The sequence below is a fragment of the Amaranthus tricolor genome, chromosome 13, assembly GCF_026212465.1.
Source record: "Amaranthus tricolor cultivar Red isolate AtriRed21 chromosome 13, ASM2621246v1, whole genome shotgun sequence".
NCBI lineage: Eukaryota > Viridiplantae > Streptophyta > Magnoliopsida > Caryophyllales > Amaranthaceae > Amaranthus > Amaranthus tricolor.
Window position 1 is genome coordinate 12184233 of NC_080059.1, and position 17269 is coordinate 12201501.

At 33.7% G+C, this 17269-nt stretch overlaps 1 protein-coding gene across 1 annotated transcript; it reads left to right on the top strand.

The window, feature by feature from the left end:
• Positions 1–713: 713 nt before the first annotated feature.
• LOC130798046 (THO complex subunit 5A) lies at positions 714–17163 on the top strand. The gene is made up of 8 exons (XM_057660895.1): positions 714–1019; positions 2800–3090; positions 8054–8390; positions 11453–11790; positions 14551–14807; positions 15083–15653; positions 15737–15871; positions 16607–17163. The coding sequence occupies exons 1-8, from the start codon at positions 795–797 to the stop codon at positions 16877–16879; spliced, it is 2427 nt and encodes an 808-aa protein (XP_057516878.1). The 5' UTR covers positions 714–794; the 3' UTR covers positions 16880–17163.
• The last annotated feature ends 106 nt before the right edge of the window (positions 17164–17269 follow it).

Here is a 17269-nt window from a genome sequence, read left to right on the forward strand (position 1 = left end):
TAATTTCAGTAAAATCTACTAATAACATTATTATATAAGCAAAGCAATTAATAACTAGTTAAATAACAAATTGACTCATCATCAACAAAACATATAAGAGCTTGAGTTACCATTAATGGAGTTTTACAAATTTTTCCATCAATCTTAAATCCCAAATACAATTTGATTCAAATCCAAATAATATTAATTAATCAAATAAGAACTCATAACTCAACAATTCCAATCAATAAAACTTCATTGAAGAATGAATAATAACCCTAAACACTTGATAAAAGGAGTACTCAATTTGAACCAGAACTCAAAAATGACACTAACTGTCTCAAAACCAACCAAACAGATTTAGACAGAAGCTTGTATAAATAGAATGAACTTTAGTCTCAACTTTGAAACATACAATTTATACTTAACTTAATAATAAACTTAAATTGTATTGACGATGATGATGGAGGGTAGCATTGAGACGGAGCCATGAAAGGAGTGTGTTTTCTTTTTATTTATTTTATTTTTTCGTAGTTTTAGTTTTTAAATTGTATGACTCTTTTAATTTTTAAAAGAAGTAACCTATAATTACAAGTGAACAACCGAGCAATAATAAACTTGGCTAAGTTACTGAAAAATTGAGATTATTCATTGTTGATCATTAGATGAAATTATGAAATGAAAATTATAAAAAATATTAAATTATTGTAGGTAATAAAAAAAAAGGCAAATTGGCAAGTGAGGGAGTACGTAGGACGATAATTGAAAATTTTGGGCATTTTGGCACTGGGCGAAGAAAGTGTCTGGGAGCAGCCATGGAAGTTAAGATGGAAGATGCGGCAATGGGGGAACAACTCGTAGTTCCTCCATTGGCGGCTGTAAAATTAGAGAAATCTGCATATGAAATATTGAAGGAGAGCAAAACTGGTGTAGAAGAGGTTGTAGCGAAGATCCTTTCACTGAAAAAGGATGATCAAGTAAAACCCGAAATTCGTGAACTTGTTACTCAGATGTTTCTCCACTTCGTCTCACTTCGCCAGGTCTCTATCCTCCTCTCCATTTTATTTCTAGGGTTTCTCGAATTATTAACATTTGTTACTTCAATCGTTACTTCATTGTTAATGTTTACGTTTATCCTGCTTTTTTAATAAGAACCTAAATTTACGGGTGGAGGTGGTAAATGATAGGAAGGAGTGGAGAAGGAGAATTTATGTGGATGACGAGTGAGACTGATTTATGGTTCATGTAATCAACTTCAATCGTTTCGGTTTCAGGCTTTGCCATTTGTTGTAAACATTACTTCGTTGTTAATGTTTATGCTTATCACGGTTCTCTTTGTGTTACGAATCCAATCTTTGATTAGGGTTGTTCATTTGAAGTACATACTTCTGAAAAAATGTTACAACTTTAGAGAAATTTGAATTGATATCATAAACTATCAGGATTGTTATGATGATGCATTTTGTTCTGCTGTTATGATAGAACTTTGTGTCTTGGTACTTGGACTGGATTGTTTATCTGTAGAAAAGCTGCATATGATTTGGACACAAAAGCTCCATTTGGTTGGATGAAAAACGTTATTTTTCAAGAATGTATAATTACATAATACTTATGTGGAGAATTTTCATGCTTTATCTTAAGAATCTAATTTTTCGGGCTGAAATATTTTGATGATAGAAACAAAAATTAATGTGAGAGACGGTCTCTCTGAGAAACACTTTAGATATATGGGCTAAATAGCACAATTAATACAAATTAAAGAGAAAATAAGAATGTGGGCTTCTTGTTTTGAGGTCGTCTCTTTGAGAGACGCAAACTCACAAGAATAGCTGTAATAGAACGGAATGGAGAAGGAGAACTTATTATGCTCCATGTAATTGACCTTGATCTTTTGGGACAAGGCTTTGGCTTTTGTTATTTTTTTTAAAAATTCCTTCATTGTTAATGTGTATGCTTATCGTGCTTTGTCTATAAGAACCAAAATTTACTTGTTGAGATGATAGAAAATAGGAGGGAGTAAAGGATGAGAACTTACGTGGATGACCAATGAGAGTGATTTATATAGTTTATGTAACCGACGTTAATCTTTTTGGATTAACGCATTGACATTGTTGTTATTATTGCTAATGTGCTAATCATGCCTTCATTATTAATGTTTATGCTTATCCTGCTTCGTCTATAAGAACCTAAATTTACGGATTGAGATAATATATGATACAAAATATCGGATTAGGAGAATTAATGTGGATAACCATTGAGAATGATTTGTTCTAGTAGTCGACCTTGATTTTTTGGATTCAAGGCTTTAGAATTGTTGTTATTGTTGTTTTTGATCATCCATTCATTGTTAATGTTTATGCTTATCATGGTTTAAAAATCCAATCTTAAATTAAGGTAGTTAATGTGGAGTATATATTTCTGAAAAAGTTGGCTAATTTTAAAGAATCTTGTTTTGGTATTTGTCACTATCAGGATCGTTATGATGATATATATTGCACTGTTATGATTATAGAATTTGTGTTTTTGTTACTTTGAATTGTTGCTTATTTTTCAAAAAGTTGCATATGATTCGGATATAAAAGCTCCATTTGGTTTGACAAACAATTTAGTTTTCTATAAATTACGATTGAGTATCTAGTGATGTTGAAAGGAAGGGAGGTGCATTTGAACTCTAAACCCATTGCAATAAGTTAAATTAGAGATTTTTTTTTCTATATTTGAACATTTGGTCATTAGTTCTTATTAAGTGCAAAGAATATAATTTTATATGTAGGTATACTTATTCTGGTAAGATTGCATAACATTAGATCTTTGGTGTAGGCGAATCGTAAAATTTTAATCGAAGAAGATCGTGTAAAAGCCGAAACTGAACGTGCAAAAGCACCTGTGGACTATACAACTTTGCAGCTTCATAATTTGATGTATGAGAAGAGCCACTATCTCAAAGCTATAAAGGCATGTAAAGACTTCAAATCAAAGTATCCTGACATTCAACTTGTTTCTGAGACTGAATTTTTTAGTCAAGCACCTAAAGAATTCAAAGGAAATGCAACATCAAGTGATAGTGCTCACAAGTTGATGCTTGAGAGGCTTAATTACGAGCTATTCCAGGTAGTCACAACTTATTTTTGTCTCCATGTATTAGACAGTTGTGTATATAATTCCTCCGTTCCGAATTACTTGCTACATCACGATTATTGGCATTATTCATTATGGAAGGTTATTTTATATATTGTGGCTAATGTGTAAGAAAAAATATAATTAAGTGGGATCTTGTATGAATCGTCTAATCCTACATTGTTTTGGCTCTTTTTACCTTTGGTTTTTGCTTGAAGGCGAACATCTAGGATAAGAAATTTACGTTGGGTGGTTATGTATTCTCCAGGGAGAACCTTACAATTTATGCAACTTTCTCTATATATTATCCTTGTCAAAAAACAGTCAATTTGGGTTGCATTAACTTTAGTTCTAAAAGTCTCTAGATGGACACCTCTCTTCTTACATGTTTTAGCAATCCACAAATCATGAGAGTGCAAAATTTTAAAATGGACTCATCTTCTATTCCTAGTTTCATTGCGAAAACCTCCATGAACGTTTTCGTAACCACTAATACATACCCCTACGTGCCCATTTAGAGTACCTTTGATATAGAGCTTTTCATTCATTGTTATATTTTGCACTATATCATCGAGTTCCTGGCATAATTTCCTTTCAATTGATTCCTCTAATCGCACTTGTGGTGCATAGACACTTTTGACATTCAAAATCTCTTTACTATATGTATTTTCATTCTTATAATTTTAGCGTTCTTCCTACATATCTCTACTATATCCTTAACGTTCATCTATAGTGACATCAACTTTATTCCAATTTCTATCTTGTCTCGAGCACCACAATTTATATTCATGCCTTTCACCCACTATCTTTTTGGCCCTATATCTTCCTATTAATGTTAATTTTTCTCATTTCCATGATATCAGTCAAACTACTAATATTCTAAGATGTCATTCTTAACCTAAGACCTTTGGTTTTCCTTTACCTCTTATGCTTAAACCCTATTATCCCTTGCTTATTTGACACCACACGTGGGCTGTGTTGAGCGTTGTTTCCGGATGACGTCCTATTATAAGTAATCTGCCCTTGCTCATTTGACACCACAATCGAGCAATGTGGCGCGTTGCTTCCCTTTGCATATTTTTCACTACACCCAGACTTAAGAAGTGAAGTGTGTTGCTAAGTAGGGGACGCCCCCACGAGAATTGATTTTTGGTTCATGATCATTGGATGTGATCAAGTTTTATTGAGGTGGTTGTCACTAACCTAGCGCTCAACCTTCTCCTTTATCTGGGCTTGAGACCTACCGTAAGCGTTAAACTCTCATAGGCAGAATTAGCTTCAATAATAGTAAAATAATATTATTAAAATACCTACATGAATTTATTTTAATTATTTATATCTCTTTTGATAGTAATTCACTAAGTGCATGTCTTAAAACAAAACAATTAGGAATTATTAATAATAATAAATTTCAACTTGTAAAAATCAATCATTAGAAATGTTTTTTTGCTCAATTTTCTGTTGTCTAAAGCTGGGCTTATGACACTTTACCTAACTTGATGCCTTTTTTCATGTCCTAAGGTTTGTATTGCAAACTCTTTAGTAGCCAAGACATGCAATAAGTTTATTCTTCCGAGTATCGTATTTTTTGCTTATGAAGTGTTCACCCCACTTTAAATCTCTCTCAAATAAGGGATGAAGTATGAATAAGTTAAAGTTCTTCCATAAGACTATTATCATTCAATGATGTAATGTAACATATCATTCCCCTATCTATACTCGGTTTCCAAACTATCATGCAACCCAACCAATGAACCGAAGAGAAAGATTATCGCCCCTCTCTCCTATTCTTTGTTAGTATACTTTCTCTTTCTTAAATAGCAAAATCATAAAGTGAAAGAAATCATAATATGGGTGTCTAACTGAAGACTAAAAATTTATGAATTTTGGTAAGTCTTTTTCATATTTGAATTTTATATTTTCTTTGCAATTATTTTGTAGAAATTAAGAAAACAAACATGAATTTCATGATAGTGACATCTTCTGTTTCTCTTCTCCCTTCGGTGTTGTTTAGTAAAAGACTCATATCATGATCGACTCATGAATCTACCGTATCATGAACAAAAATTGATCATCATTGACATCCTTGATGTTCTTAATCAAACCGATATCATGTCATCACATTGTGCACCTGTTCATTGGTTGTATTTCAATAAGCTCTTAATTGGTTTTCTTGATTTGACATAAGTCGTTCAAATTTAATCTTAGGTATAAAAAGCTAGGGATAATCCATTCTCCTTGTATCAGTTATACGATCTTAAGGAATTTTATATTGTTCGTATGGATTCTTATTACTTAAAAAGGAAAAGTAATATTTTAGCTAGTAAAAAGAGGTAAAGTTTTTAATATTCGTGGACTTCGTATCTTTTTTTGGGGTGTCTCTAGAGGCAATCCTCTTTTGAAATCCTTTTAGGAGCATGTGAAGCATTGGTCATTGCATAGAGAAATACATGTTTTTGTCTCGTATATAGATTACATAGGTACTATTTGTCTATATTCGAGGAATTTGTGGTTGAAGCAAAGGAAAGTCATGTTACAAGACAAGTTCTATCACGATTTTTACTATATAGGGCGTTTTGGGTCAACTATATCAATACCTTCCAGGATATGTTAGCGAAATGAAGACTTATGTGAGGACATATTTAGGAGGGATAAATGATTTTTATATCAAAATTAGACTCAAGCAAGGTTTCACTCTAAGTTCTTTCTAGTCTCGAAATATCGATTTGGTAAATTTGAAAAGTTTTAAAACACGTGCGATATGATATACGCAGCTTGTTTTTGCCCTATGGTTTTATGGTAGCATTTTGGGTACTATAGGAAGAGAGAGGTTGGCTAGATAGGATTCGATGAAGTTGGACCTAATAAAATGAGCTATGAGGATATTTAGGGGTGGATATTAGAAAAAAGTGATTTCGATAATTTAAATTAAAAAAATTACATTCAACAATTTGATCAAGGTAAGATCAAAAATAAAAAATGTGAACTTAGTCACTATTGTAATTTTAAAATACACAAATTCTGATTTAAGACGATCTCATATTGCGACAATTCTAAATTGGGCTTAAAGTCCAACTAAAGTAATTTAAAAATTCACTTTTGTATTTCAAATACTCATTTCGAGCTATTTGGGCTTCTTGTATGAATCCGTCTCATTGTGAAACGGTCTCATACAAGAATTGCTCGTTAAAATAACCCTAGTTACTAGAATTATTAAAATTACAGAAAAATTCATAATATCTGACGCTTACCTTATCTTGATAAACGAGAAAATTTACTTTTGAAATCTGTAAAAACATTTCATTTCGTGTCACCAATAACAAATTATATGTTAAAAAAGTCTGAGAATATATTAGTTTAGTCAAAAAGACATTTGTGGTCATAGAATTTTGGATATTCAAAGAAAATAATTCAAAGAAAATAATTCAAATGGGTCCTACTAGAATTCTTTTTTTTTTTTTTTTGCTAGAAGACTTAAGTATTAAGGTTGGTGAATCGAGTTCTATTACCGGCTTACCGCTTCTTTAAAATTACAAAAAAGGTTGTGAACTAATGAGCATTTGCCATAAATATAGTTCAAAATGTAAAAGATGCTGCCAGCATGAGTTGAACAAGCAATCTCCCCTTTAGAAGGCCATACTTCTATCAACTCTTCTAAGCCCACTCTTTGATATTACTTGATGTGTTTTATTTAAGTGACAGTCGTTGACATCACTTATATTACACTGAATCTGCCACTGACGATATTGTGCGGTCAGTGTACTTGAATAATATAGAAAAGAATCTGTGGAATGAGAAGAGCATTACACATGAATTATCATACAATTGAGCATATATGAAGGAATACTGCAACAAGACAAGAGTAGTCAAGATGCATTGACATACACTTATGTTGATGTATTGATATACACTAAGATTTTGGATTCAAAATGAAGACTTACAAAGGAAATTTGATGTGGCAACAAATTATGAAAAAGAAAATCTAGTTTGTTGCTATGGGCTTCATTCATAACTGTGAGGGTGAGAAGATGCTATTGTTAGGATAAATGAGGGACTGATAGACAAAGAATATGGCTTGACTATAACACAACAACAATGCCAAAGCTGTAATCCAAATATGGCTTGACTGGCGGGGTAGACTAGGACATGTCGCCATCGCAGGACATGTAGCGTACTTCTGCGTTAGTCAGGAAGTAAAGAAAGAGGCGAAACATTACACACAATTTCTTATGTTGTGTATTTAACTATAAGTGGAAGCATGTTTTTGACATGGGAGATTATTTTGTGGTCTGATCTTTGTATAAATGGGATTGACATTGCTTTGAAGTTTTGATCTTCAATTGGTGAACTGTAAACTGATTTTTGACATAACTTTAAAACTAAGGCACACTTAAGCTTTATAGCATTTTAGGCTACCTAATAAAGACACACTCAATCTGGCGTACTGTAATAGCCTCAAGACAGACTCAATAGCTATAAGGATGTAGAAGGAAGACATAGTAAGATACACTCTTGACCATTGAAAAAACGTTTTTTTTATCAAGTCAATCTAATATGTTCTTTTTTTTATTCTTTGTTATGTACGAGGTTACCATAAGCTCAAGGACATATTTAAACTGGATAAAATGGAGTTGAATTTATTATGATATCAAAGCTTTCAAGATGAAACAAGGATGTCTTTTGATCTTTTAGTCCTTCATTGCTACTGCTTACTTTCAAAGAAAAAGTTGCTGCACCCTTCCTTCCTGTAAGGGCATATACTTAAATGTACTAGGGCTTGGAAGCATACTGGTCTGATTGCTATTATCTAACTGAACATCTTTGTTTGAAAAATTCTGCTCAGTGACGTTAATTACTTTTCAAGTTAATTAGATGAGTGGAAGAATCTTAACTTTGAAATGATTATGATGTAGCTATTGTGATGTACAATGAAAATTGATAACTTGGCTTTGGACAGAGGAAAGAGCTTTGCAAGCTTCGTGAGATACTAGAGCTGAAGAAGAAAAGTCTTTTGGAGACCACTGCCAACAGAAAGAAGTTTCTGTCTAGTCTTCCCTCACATCTCAAGACTTTGAAGAAAGCATCATTGCCTGCACAAAGCCAACTAGGACTTCTACACACAAAGAAACAAAAGCAGCTGCATGCAGCGGAGCTGCTTCCTCCGCCATTATATATTATTTACTCTCAATTCATGGCCCAAAAAGAAGCTTTTGGAGAGAACATTGAGCTGGAAATAATTGGAAGCCTGAAAGATGCTCAAGTCTTTGTCCGACGGCAAACAAGTAAAGACAATGGTATTGTAACATTGGTCCTCCTAGCTTTTCTTTATAACTAAATAATGAAATTTTGGTGTCTATTCCTTTCCAACGTTGATAAATAGCGTGTCGTAAAAGAGCAAGACATACTGTAATGTGCAATGATCCTTTATTGTTTGTTATTCCACGTGTCATCATCACCAACACTCCAACAACCTCCATCGCAATACTCGCAACAATTTGACTCGTTGAATTTCCTCCCTCTTCCTAAATCCATCTCAAAATCCTCAATCCAAGAGCTTAAAACCCACTTACCAAAAATAACATTAATTCACAAACTTAATCAAATGCCTATGAAACAACTTTCGGTGCCAACCAATTCTTCGTGAGGAGGCTGTTGAACAGGTATGTCAATGATGAAGCGTTGAGGAGTAGACAAACAATTAATGAGAAAAAATTTGAATAAACTAAAACTAGGAATTTGTCGAACAAACCAATTCTTAGAATTTGTTGGAAGCCTTTAAGTGTTTCCAATTATAAAAAGGATTTTGGAGAAAGCACAAATCATTTTTTTGTCCTCTTACCATCATTGTATCATCCTGTCTTTTGGAACGACAAATTTTAAGTATTGTTCTCTTTAGTTTTTTAGAGTGTCAAATTTTGAATTTGGATTGGTAAATAAATTGATGGGAACCAAATAAAAAAATGGAGGAAGTTTTATGGTTAGGGATTTGGGAAGGGGGCTGTGGATGGTCAATGAATAGGGATACTGGTTGTGATGATGGTGGTGGTTATAGCCTATAGCCATATGTTAGTGGTAGCTAAAGGGGGTAAGGATACAAAAAAAGAAAAAAAATCTCATTAATATAACCAATATAGCTATTCTTGTGAGAGACTATATTTCGGTAAGATGACCTCAAAACAAGTTCATATGCTACTAATTTGTATTATTGGGCTATTTAACCTAAAAAAGAATATGATTTTTGGATTTTATCCTTTTTCCTACCTTTTTCAAATCTTGAAGTGCTATTTTGATCCTATTTTCCCAAATACCTTTTTAAAAGGATTTTGATAGGTTTATGAACCATATTATTTAAGATGTGATATTTTTCTTGCTAATGTTTAAGTTATGTGTAAAGCTAATTCCAAAAAGCACACCTTATAGTGCAATGGCAATTTACTAGTCACTTCGAATGTCAATGTGGAAATGTTGAAAGGTAGCTTTACATAGAGATTTTTTTGGGGGGTGGGGTTGGAGATCTTGGCTAAAATGAAAAATGACTACACTTTCTTCATATTTTGACCACCATGTTTAAACATTATAGATACATATGTTTATATTATCTACATAATATTGCTTTAACTTAAACACCTTGGCCCAAAGTACAATGAGTTTGATCGTGGGAAAAAATCAAATTACTGTGCACTTGCAAAGAGAATATAATTCAAGTAGCACAAGTTGTTCAATGAAGGTATATGAAAAGTAGAAAGATAAATTGCCACTAAAAGAGGAGAGAAAAAGAGAAAGAGTTGATTATGAAGGGTTTCGGCTTGTGAATGGAGTTCTTACTCCGAGGGATTATTCTCCTAACCAAACTTTTATTTCTAACACTTTTGCTATATTTGTTGAAATGAGGGAGGTGGGGAGGATGATTGTGAGTTTAAGAAGGGTGAAGATGAAGAAGATGGTCATGATGAGTTTGAGGAGCTAGGCGTGGCACCCCATCCACCTCATGAATAGAAATTTTGGCTATATAGGTTGGGGAAGCAAAAGGAAGTGAGAAAATTCATTTTCAATAATCATATTAGCCTATTTGGTCTTCTGGAATCAAAGGTCAAAGTGCCTTCTTTGGGGCCTTTATACTTTAACTTGTGTCCTGATTCCTAGGTGGTGTTTTACAACAAATTTAGCTTGACATGAAGGAGGAAGGATCATTGTGGGATGGACGGGTGATGGGATGAATTTGAATATTGTGTTTTACTCCTCTCAATTGATTCATTGTAGAGTGGATTCTCTTAGGAATACCAAATTTTGATGCTCTTTTGTTTATACTTTATAGAGATTTTAATAGGAAGGTCAGAAAGCTTTATGGAATGATCTTATTAAGCTTAATAAGAATATTGATGATGTTTGGTTGGTGCTTGGAGATTTTAATACTATTGATAATATGGATGAGAGGGTGGGTAGTGTTGTTCGAATGAGTCAGATTGAACATTGAGGAATTGGATGCAAAGATGGCAGTTGATTGATTTGAAGACTAATGGTAGGTTCTTTACATGGATTAATAAGCAAGATGGTCCGATTAGTGTCCTGTCAATAATTCAATTGGGTTTCACAGGAATTCTCACTGGATGAATGATTGTGCCAATGTAGACTTGCAGAGGCTTGTTTTTTCCCAAAGGGAGCCTTTGATCATTGTCCTAGTGTTGTCAGCTCTTATAAAACGCATAAGATAACGTTTTTTTAGATGTTCTAATATCTGGTGTGAATAGAAGGAACTTTTTAGATTTTCTTAAAAAATAGCCTAAGGAGGTCAAAGGTTGAACAAACTATCTGGTGGTTAAGTGTTAAGACTGAAGTTTCTGGAAGTTATGATTAGGAGTTCTGATCTTCAAGAGTCTTATTAAAGCTGAAGATGAATTTAAACTGTTTCAAAATAAAATGCTACACATTCGTTTTTTTGGAGAATTCTGGTGTTCAAAACTTACTACAGGAAAGCCCATTTCCACTGATGATATTTTTATCTTATGTGCGAGGACAATTTCTCATTTCATAATCTCTCCAATATGCATGCCACTACCTCCATGTAGCATTTATTTTTAAACAAAGGTGATATTACCCATTGTTATCTGTTGTAGAAACTTATCAGATTCTAAAAGGCATAATATAAGCCTTAATCTGAGCAAATGGCAAAGGCTCTCAAAAACTTGAATTATACTCTTTCACCGTATTAGTTTATATCTTCTCTTGTTAATCTTGTTGCTTTAGAGTTTAGAAAACTTAAGGTGAATTGCTGTGCTACTGTCATTACACCATTTTTTTATGGAAACCTTTCCTCCACACAGCAGAGTTTAGAAAACTGACAAACTTTGGTGTGCAGGCATATCAACAATGCAAGAGAATTCACGGATTGATGATGATGTAGTGGATGAGGAAGATGATGGTCAAAGGAGAAGAAAACGACCCAAAAAAGTGACTGGGAAGGAAAATGTTGAGACAGATGGAATATATCAAGCTCATCCTCTTAGAATCATCCTCCATGTGTATGATGATGAGGTCTCTGATTCAAAGCCTGCTAGACTTGTTACCTTGAAGTTTGAGTACCTATTTAGGCTGAATGTGGTATGTGTGGGTGTTGATGGCTCTGATCAAGGGCCTGAAAACAACATTTTGTGCAACTTATTTCCTGACGACAAAGGCCTTGACTTACCTCAACAGGTACGAACATATTGCTTTTATTACATGTCGACTGCTTGATTGATTGGTTCTCTGTTGCCCTAAAAATTTCTGGGACAGTTGTATATGTAATGTGTTCTTTGGAAACGAAGGTCATTGATTCGTGGCCCCAAAATAGAGTAAATACTTTAGTTTTTAATAGTAACAATTACTTGGAATGGGAAAAACTTTACCCGTCTTAAAGTAGGATCTACGTCAACAATTACAAACTGTAGGGGAAAACTTCAAATGGATTTGTTTCGAATAGGACTTGATTGATTCTTGACAATTGAACAAGTGACTCAACAAAGTTAGTGCCGTTGTGGAAAATTTCGAGGCCTATTGTTTTTGATTTGGAATACTTCATGTACTTTCCTCTCATTTCCGTTTCATTCCCTTATTCAACCAAACAAATAACTATCCCCTCTCTCATCTTTTCTTTCTTCTCCTTTACATTATTTTCTCAATCAAGTGACTGCCAGACTTTTTTCTTTCCTTTATTTTTGTTTCCTTAAAAAAAGATATTTTAATTTTAAAAAGGAATAACTGTCAAAAGGTACTTACAAAAATGAACTTTTTGTAAAAAACTACATAGAATCAATTTTTTTGTCAAAACTACTTACAAAAATTGAATTTTTGTTAGAAACTACCTAGAACAAATGTTTTGTCAAAAAATATATAAAATTTGTTTTCTTTGTCAAACGCAACCTACTAATGAGATTTTTTTGACTGAAAATCGAAAAGAGGGAATGAATTGGGAGGGTTAAATCAAAACATACGATCTCGTTTATTGTCTTTAGATGCAAATGAAACACACGTGACTTTTAATTGTTCATACTAATGAAAAGTTGGATATCTTTAGTAGGTAGTGTTCGACAAAGAAAATATATTGTTTAGGTAGTTTCTAACAAAAAATTATCCATGAAGTTTATGACAAAAATTAATTTTTTGTTGGTAGTTTTTAACAAAAAACTTTGTTCTGGTAGTTTTTGACATAAAGTCATTTTCTATTGTAGTTTTTGAGGATCTTTCCTATAAAAAAAATAATCCTCCTTTCCCTGCACACATCTGACTCCTCCGTTGGGTTACCTTTCCTACTTTTACCCTCCGCCTATTCTCTGGAAGTTGGATCACACCCTCCCCACTGCCAACGATCTCCTCTCCCCTTTCCCCTAATTGGTCCAGTGTTTCCTTCCCATATTAGTATCCACTTATACTGCATGTTTTTAAAATGACGTATAAATAACAAATGAAAGTCAAAATAAGGTAATTTACTGTTTGAACAAAGAAATTTTTTTCTTGTCCCTGCTCTTATTTCCAACACTGCTCCATCGTTACCTCCTTGCAATGCTCACCCTGTCTGCCTCTTACCATCCCAAATATGACCCAACTCTGCACCCATACCACCATTCTCTTTGAATGCCACCAGCATGTCTCGTCACCCACTTAAAAGATCTAAACTCGTGCTTGAAGATAGTGTATTACGGGAAAGGCGAAGGGGGAAGAGGGGGAAGGGGAGGTTTTGTGGTGGGGAGAGGGGAAGGGGAGAATCTCTGGCTTTCGGGGAGGTGGTCAGAGGGGTGAGGGAGGGGTGTGCCCTGGTAGGGGTCGGGGTAGGAATTCTGGTTTTAAATTTTTTTAAACAAATATCTTTCTTTTTAGTAAAACTGCAGTTCAAAGTCTGATCAAACTCTTGTTTTAAAAAAAATTTAAATGAAAGTCTCACTAAAAGAAACTCATAAGTCATAATAAAGTTTACCTAAACAATTGTAATTATTGGAATACGTCATGTTGAGAATCATGAGTCTGCCTAGTGCTTGAGGGCTTTCTCTTTCACTCTTGTGACAAGAGTTCGATTCCACCATGACAATATCAATTCCCTCTTCCCCTTGCCTGGCTAGCCTACCCTCTACCCGAAAAGAAAAAAATACTTCACGTTCTAAGAATGTAGGCCAAATTTGGTTTTTTCAAGAGTATTTTCTCTTATTAACATTGTTCCTCGTAGAATCCTGGAGACCTTTACTTTGTTTGTGTTTAGTCTATCCAATATCTCTTCATTTAATAATCAAGCACACAACTTGCATAATATCTCTCTCTTCTCTGTTTAAATTTTATGATTCTTAAATTTCTTAATCCATACTATTTCTCTTAATTGTCACAATGGCATGACTTTTAAAATATAATCAATCAAGGTTAATTAATGTCAATAGAATATGAAGAAATAACTATGCTAATTTCATCATTTATCATTTGTTTATATCAATAAATAATAGGTAAGAATTCCTTTCATGGGTTCACTTGCCTTTCATGGGTGGGTATGTTTCAACATTTTGACGCTATCTAATACTCATGTACAATTAAGAAAATAAGTTCTTGTTATAGTTCAAACATATTCTCTTCCTCTATTAATTCATATCTATTGTCACACGATCATGCAAATCAGTAATTTCATGTCATTCTTAACTCTTGGTATCTATTGACCCACCTCTTACTCTTTTGAGTTCCTCAAACTTCCGAACTGAAAAAATGAAAGAACAAAACATATATACATATATATATATATATATATATATATATATATATATATATTGTTTTAGTGCCACTATTGGAATAAATTACTGCCGCTATTTTTGGGTCAAATGTGGACAAACAAAAAACGGAGGTATGATTATTTTAATATTGTGTGCATTATTGGTTTTTTTTTTGTTACTCAAAATATGGGTCTTATTTTTTCGTGTTTTTTCTTGATCTGTTATTGTGCAGTCCGTTAAGCTTCTTTTGGGTGATGGAATGGAATTTGATGAAAAACGGGGTATGCGCCCATATAAATGGGTTCAGCATTTGGCAGGAATTGATTTTTTGCCGGAGGTGTCTCCCTCTCAGATTACTAATGAAGCTATTAAATTTGAAACTGGTAAAGATGCTGTTGTTTCAGGACTTTCATTGTATCGGCAACAAAATCGTGTTCAGACAGTGGTGCAAAGAGTCAGGTCAAGGAAGAAGGCTCAACTTACACTTGTGTGAGTGACTGCTCTATATTTGTGTAGCTTTTCAAGTGATTTGATGGAACAAGAGAATATGCGAAATACAACAGAAAGCATAATATTGATGATTTTTGTTATGGATTCCATCTTTGTTGGTTTAGCTGCAGTTGCTTATAATTTGTTTTTATATGCATACATATGATTACTCATTTTTGCTCTTGAGATTGCTTTATTTGAGTGTAATTGAGACTCTCTTTTGTATGTTTGTCCATGTCGAGTCTGTTTTGTTGAGTGTTTTCTTTGTTTTACAGGGAACAGCTTGATTCACTTACAAACCTTGCATGGCCCTCTATTACCTGTCAAAGTGTTCCATGGGCCCCACATGAATACTTGTGTTTTCTGAGTAAGTGGTCACCTGTAGGATCCTCTGTTAACCAGGAAATTTCTATAACTGAAGTTGAAATGGAAAATGGCCATGATTCTTTGGATGTCATCACAGTCGGAAAGGCTGATTCTTCTAAGGAAGAGTTAGGGATTGTAACAGAAGATGGGGAGCTACCATCACTGATTTCATCAACGGTATTGACTGATGATAAATCCACTGCAAATCTGAGTGATTCTAAACGGAAGACACTAACCTCCAAAACTAAGACCCTTCCTATGAAATCTGCTAGAAGCCAGAGTTTTGGGCGTTATGAGGAGGATACAGACCTTATATTGGATAGTGAAAGTGAAATGGATGATGTTGCAAAAACTGAGAGGGAAAACGAATGTGATGTTGTTGAGGCGAATTCATGGGTGGATTATGGAGTTAAAGAATATAATCTTGTCTTAACCAGGAAAAGAGATGCGGAGGAGGGTAATATTGATCTCCAAGCCAAGGTAGAATTTTGAGAATCAGATGTTCTTTTTTTTTTCTCTCCCTGGTTTTTCTAATTTTACTGACAGATTGTCTGTAATCGCAGATTAAAATTAGCATGGAATATCCACTGAGGCCTCCTCTTTTCAGATTAAGTTTGCTCCCTCAGTTCCCTACTGGAAACAATTCATCTGTTCACCACTCTGTATGGTACAATGAACTTCGTGCTATTGAAGCTGAGGTAGGCAATAAACTTTCTGGGGCTCTAATTGATGCTTACTGTTGAAAGCTTATATGCAATTGTCAAATGGAATTTTGGAGTATTGTTGATTCACTCGCATATAATTATTGTCTTTTTCTGATTAAGACAGATTCATAGTTGCTGTTTACTACTATAGATCGAAGTTAATTTTCACACGGTCATGTTAATTTAGTGTTTGAAAGAATTCAGAATATAATATTAAAGGATGTGAATTTTAAGCCAAAGTGTTACATTCAATATTTAATATTCTGGGTTTTTTAATTTGTTTATGGGAATACTCACATTAAATAAACCAAGCTTTGAATGAAAAGACCACTTGCCATACACGCAGTGACCTCAGTCATATTTGTAGGACAAGGATCAAATATTCAGTGGTGAATTCTCTGTAGTTGTATCAACGTTCTTACTGTTTGATGGTGTGTTTGCTATCATATTACTGTAGGAATCTGATTAAAAAAGGCGATTGTAGATTAGTTAAATTGACTATGTAACTAGAATCTTGAATTCACTTCAGTTATTCTTGTGTGTATTCTCTGTTTTCCTTTTGATTACAATTTTTTGTCAGTTGTGTGACTGCTTACTTTGATGGGAGGTTGGGTTGAGATTTTGTCCTCGCCTTAAAGCTTAGTATGAGCAGTACGTCGATACAAGCTGTTATTGTCATGAATATATTTTCTTCGAGTGACACTAAATTTACTATCTATATTCTTGTAGGTCAATCTACACGTAGTAAAGATGTTAACCATGGATCAAGAAAACTATATATTGTCTCATCAAGTGCATTGTCTTGCTATGCTGTTTGACCTCTATCTAAACGAAAACCAGGCCTCTCGGTCCTCAGAAGGGAAAAAGTGTAACTCTGTAATTGATATTGGTTTGTGCAAGCTGGTTAGTGGTGTATTGAATGGCAGATTTTTCAGAGGAAGGGATCGCAGGAAGATGATATCCTGGAAGGACATGGAATGCACTCCTGGTTACCCTTTTTGATACTTTCTATTTCTGTTTCGAAGGCTTTTTGATGTCGTTCTCTAGAAATTAAGATGAGGGATAAAGAGAAAAGATGCAAAGAAAGGATCAAATCAGAAAACATCTAGTAATCTATGTTTCCCATTGTTTAGTTGTAATTTACTGGAAGGGGAAGATTGCTAATTATTTTTATTTGGTTTTTTAATTTCTGATTCAATTTTTGAGTAATTCTTTTTAGAGATTTCTTGAACTTTTGTGTAATTTATGGTGTGATTTTTTAATAGTTTTCATGAATTTCGGAGTGATTTTTTGAAAGTTTTCTTGAATTTTAGAGTGATTTTTTAGGTTTTATTGAATGTATAATTTATGGGTTGGAGATAGTGCAGAAAAGAAAGAAAGACACTTGATAAA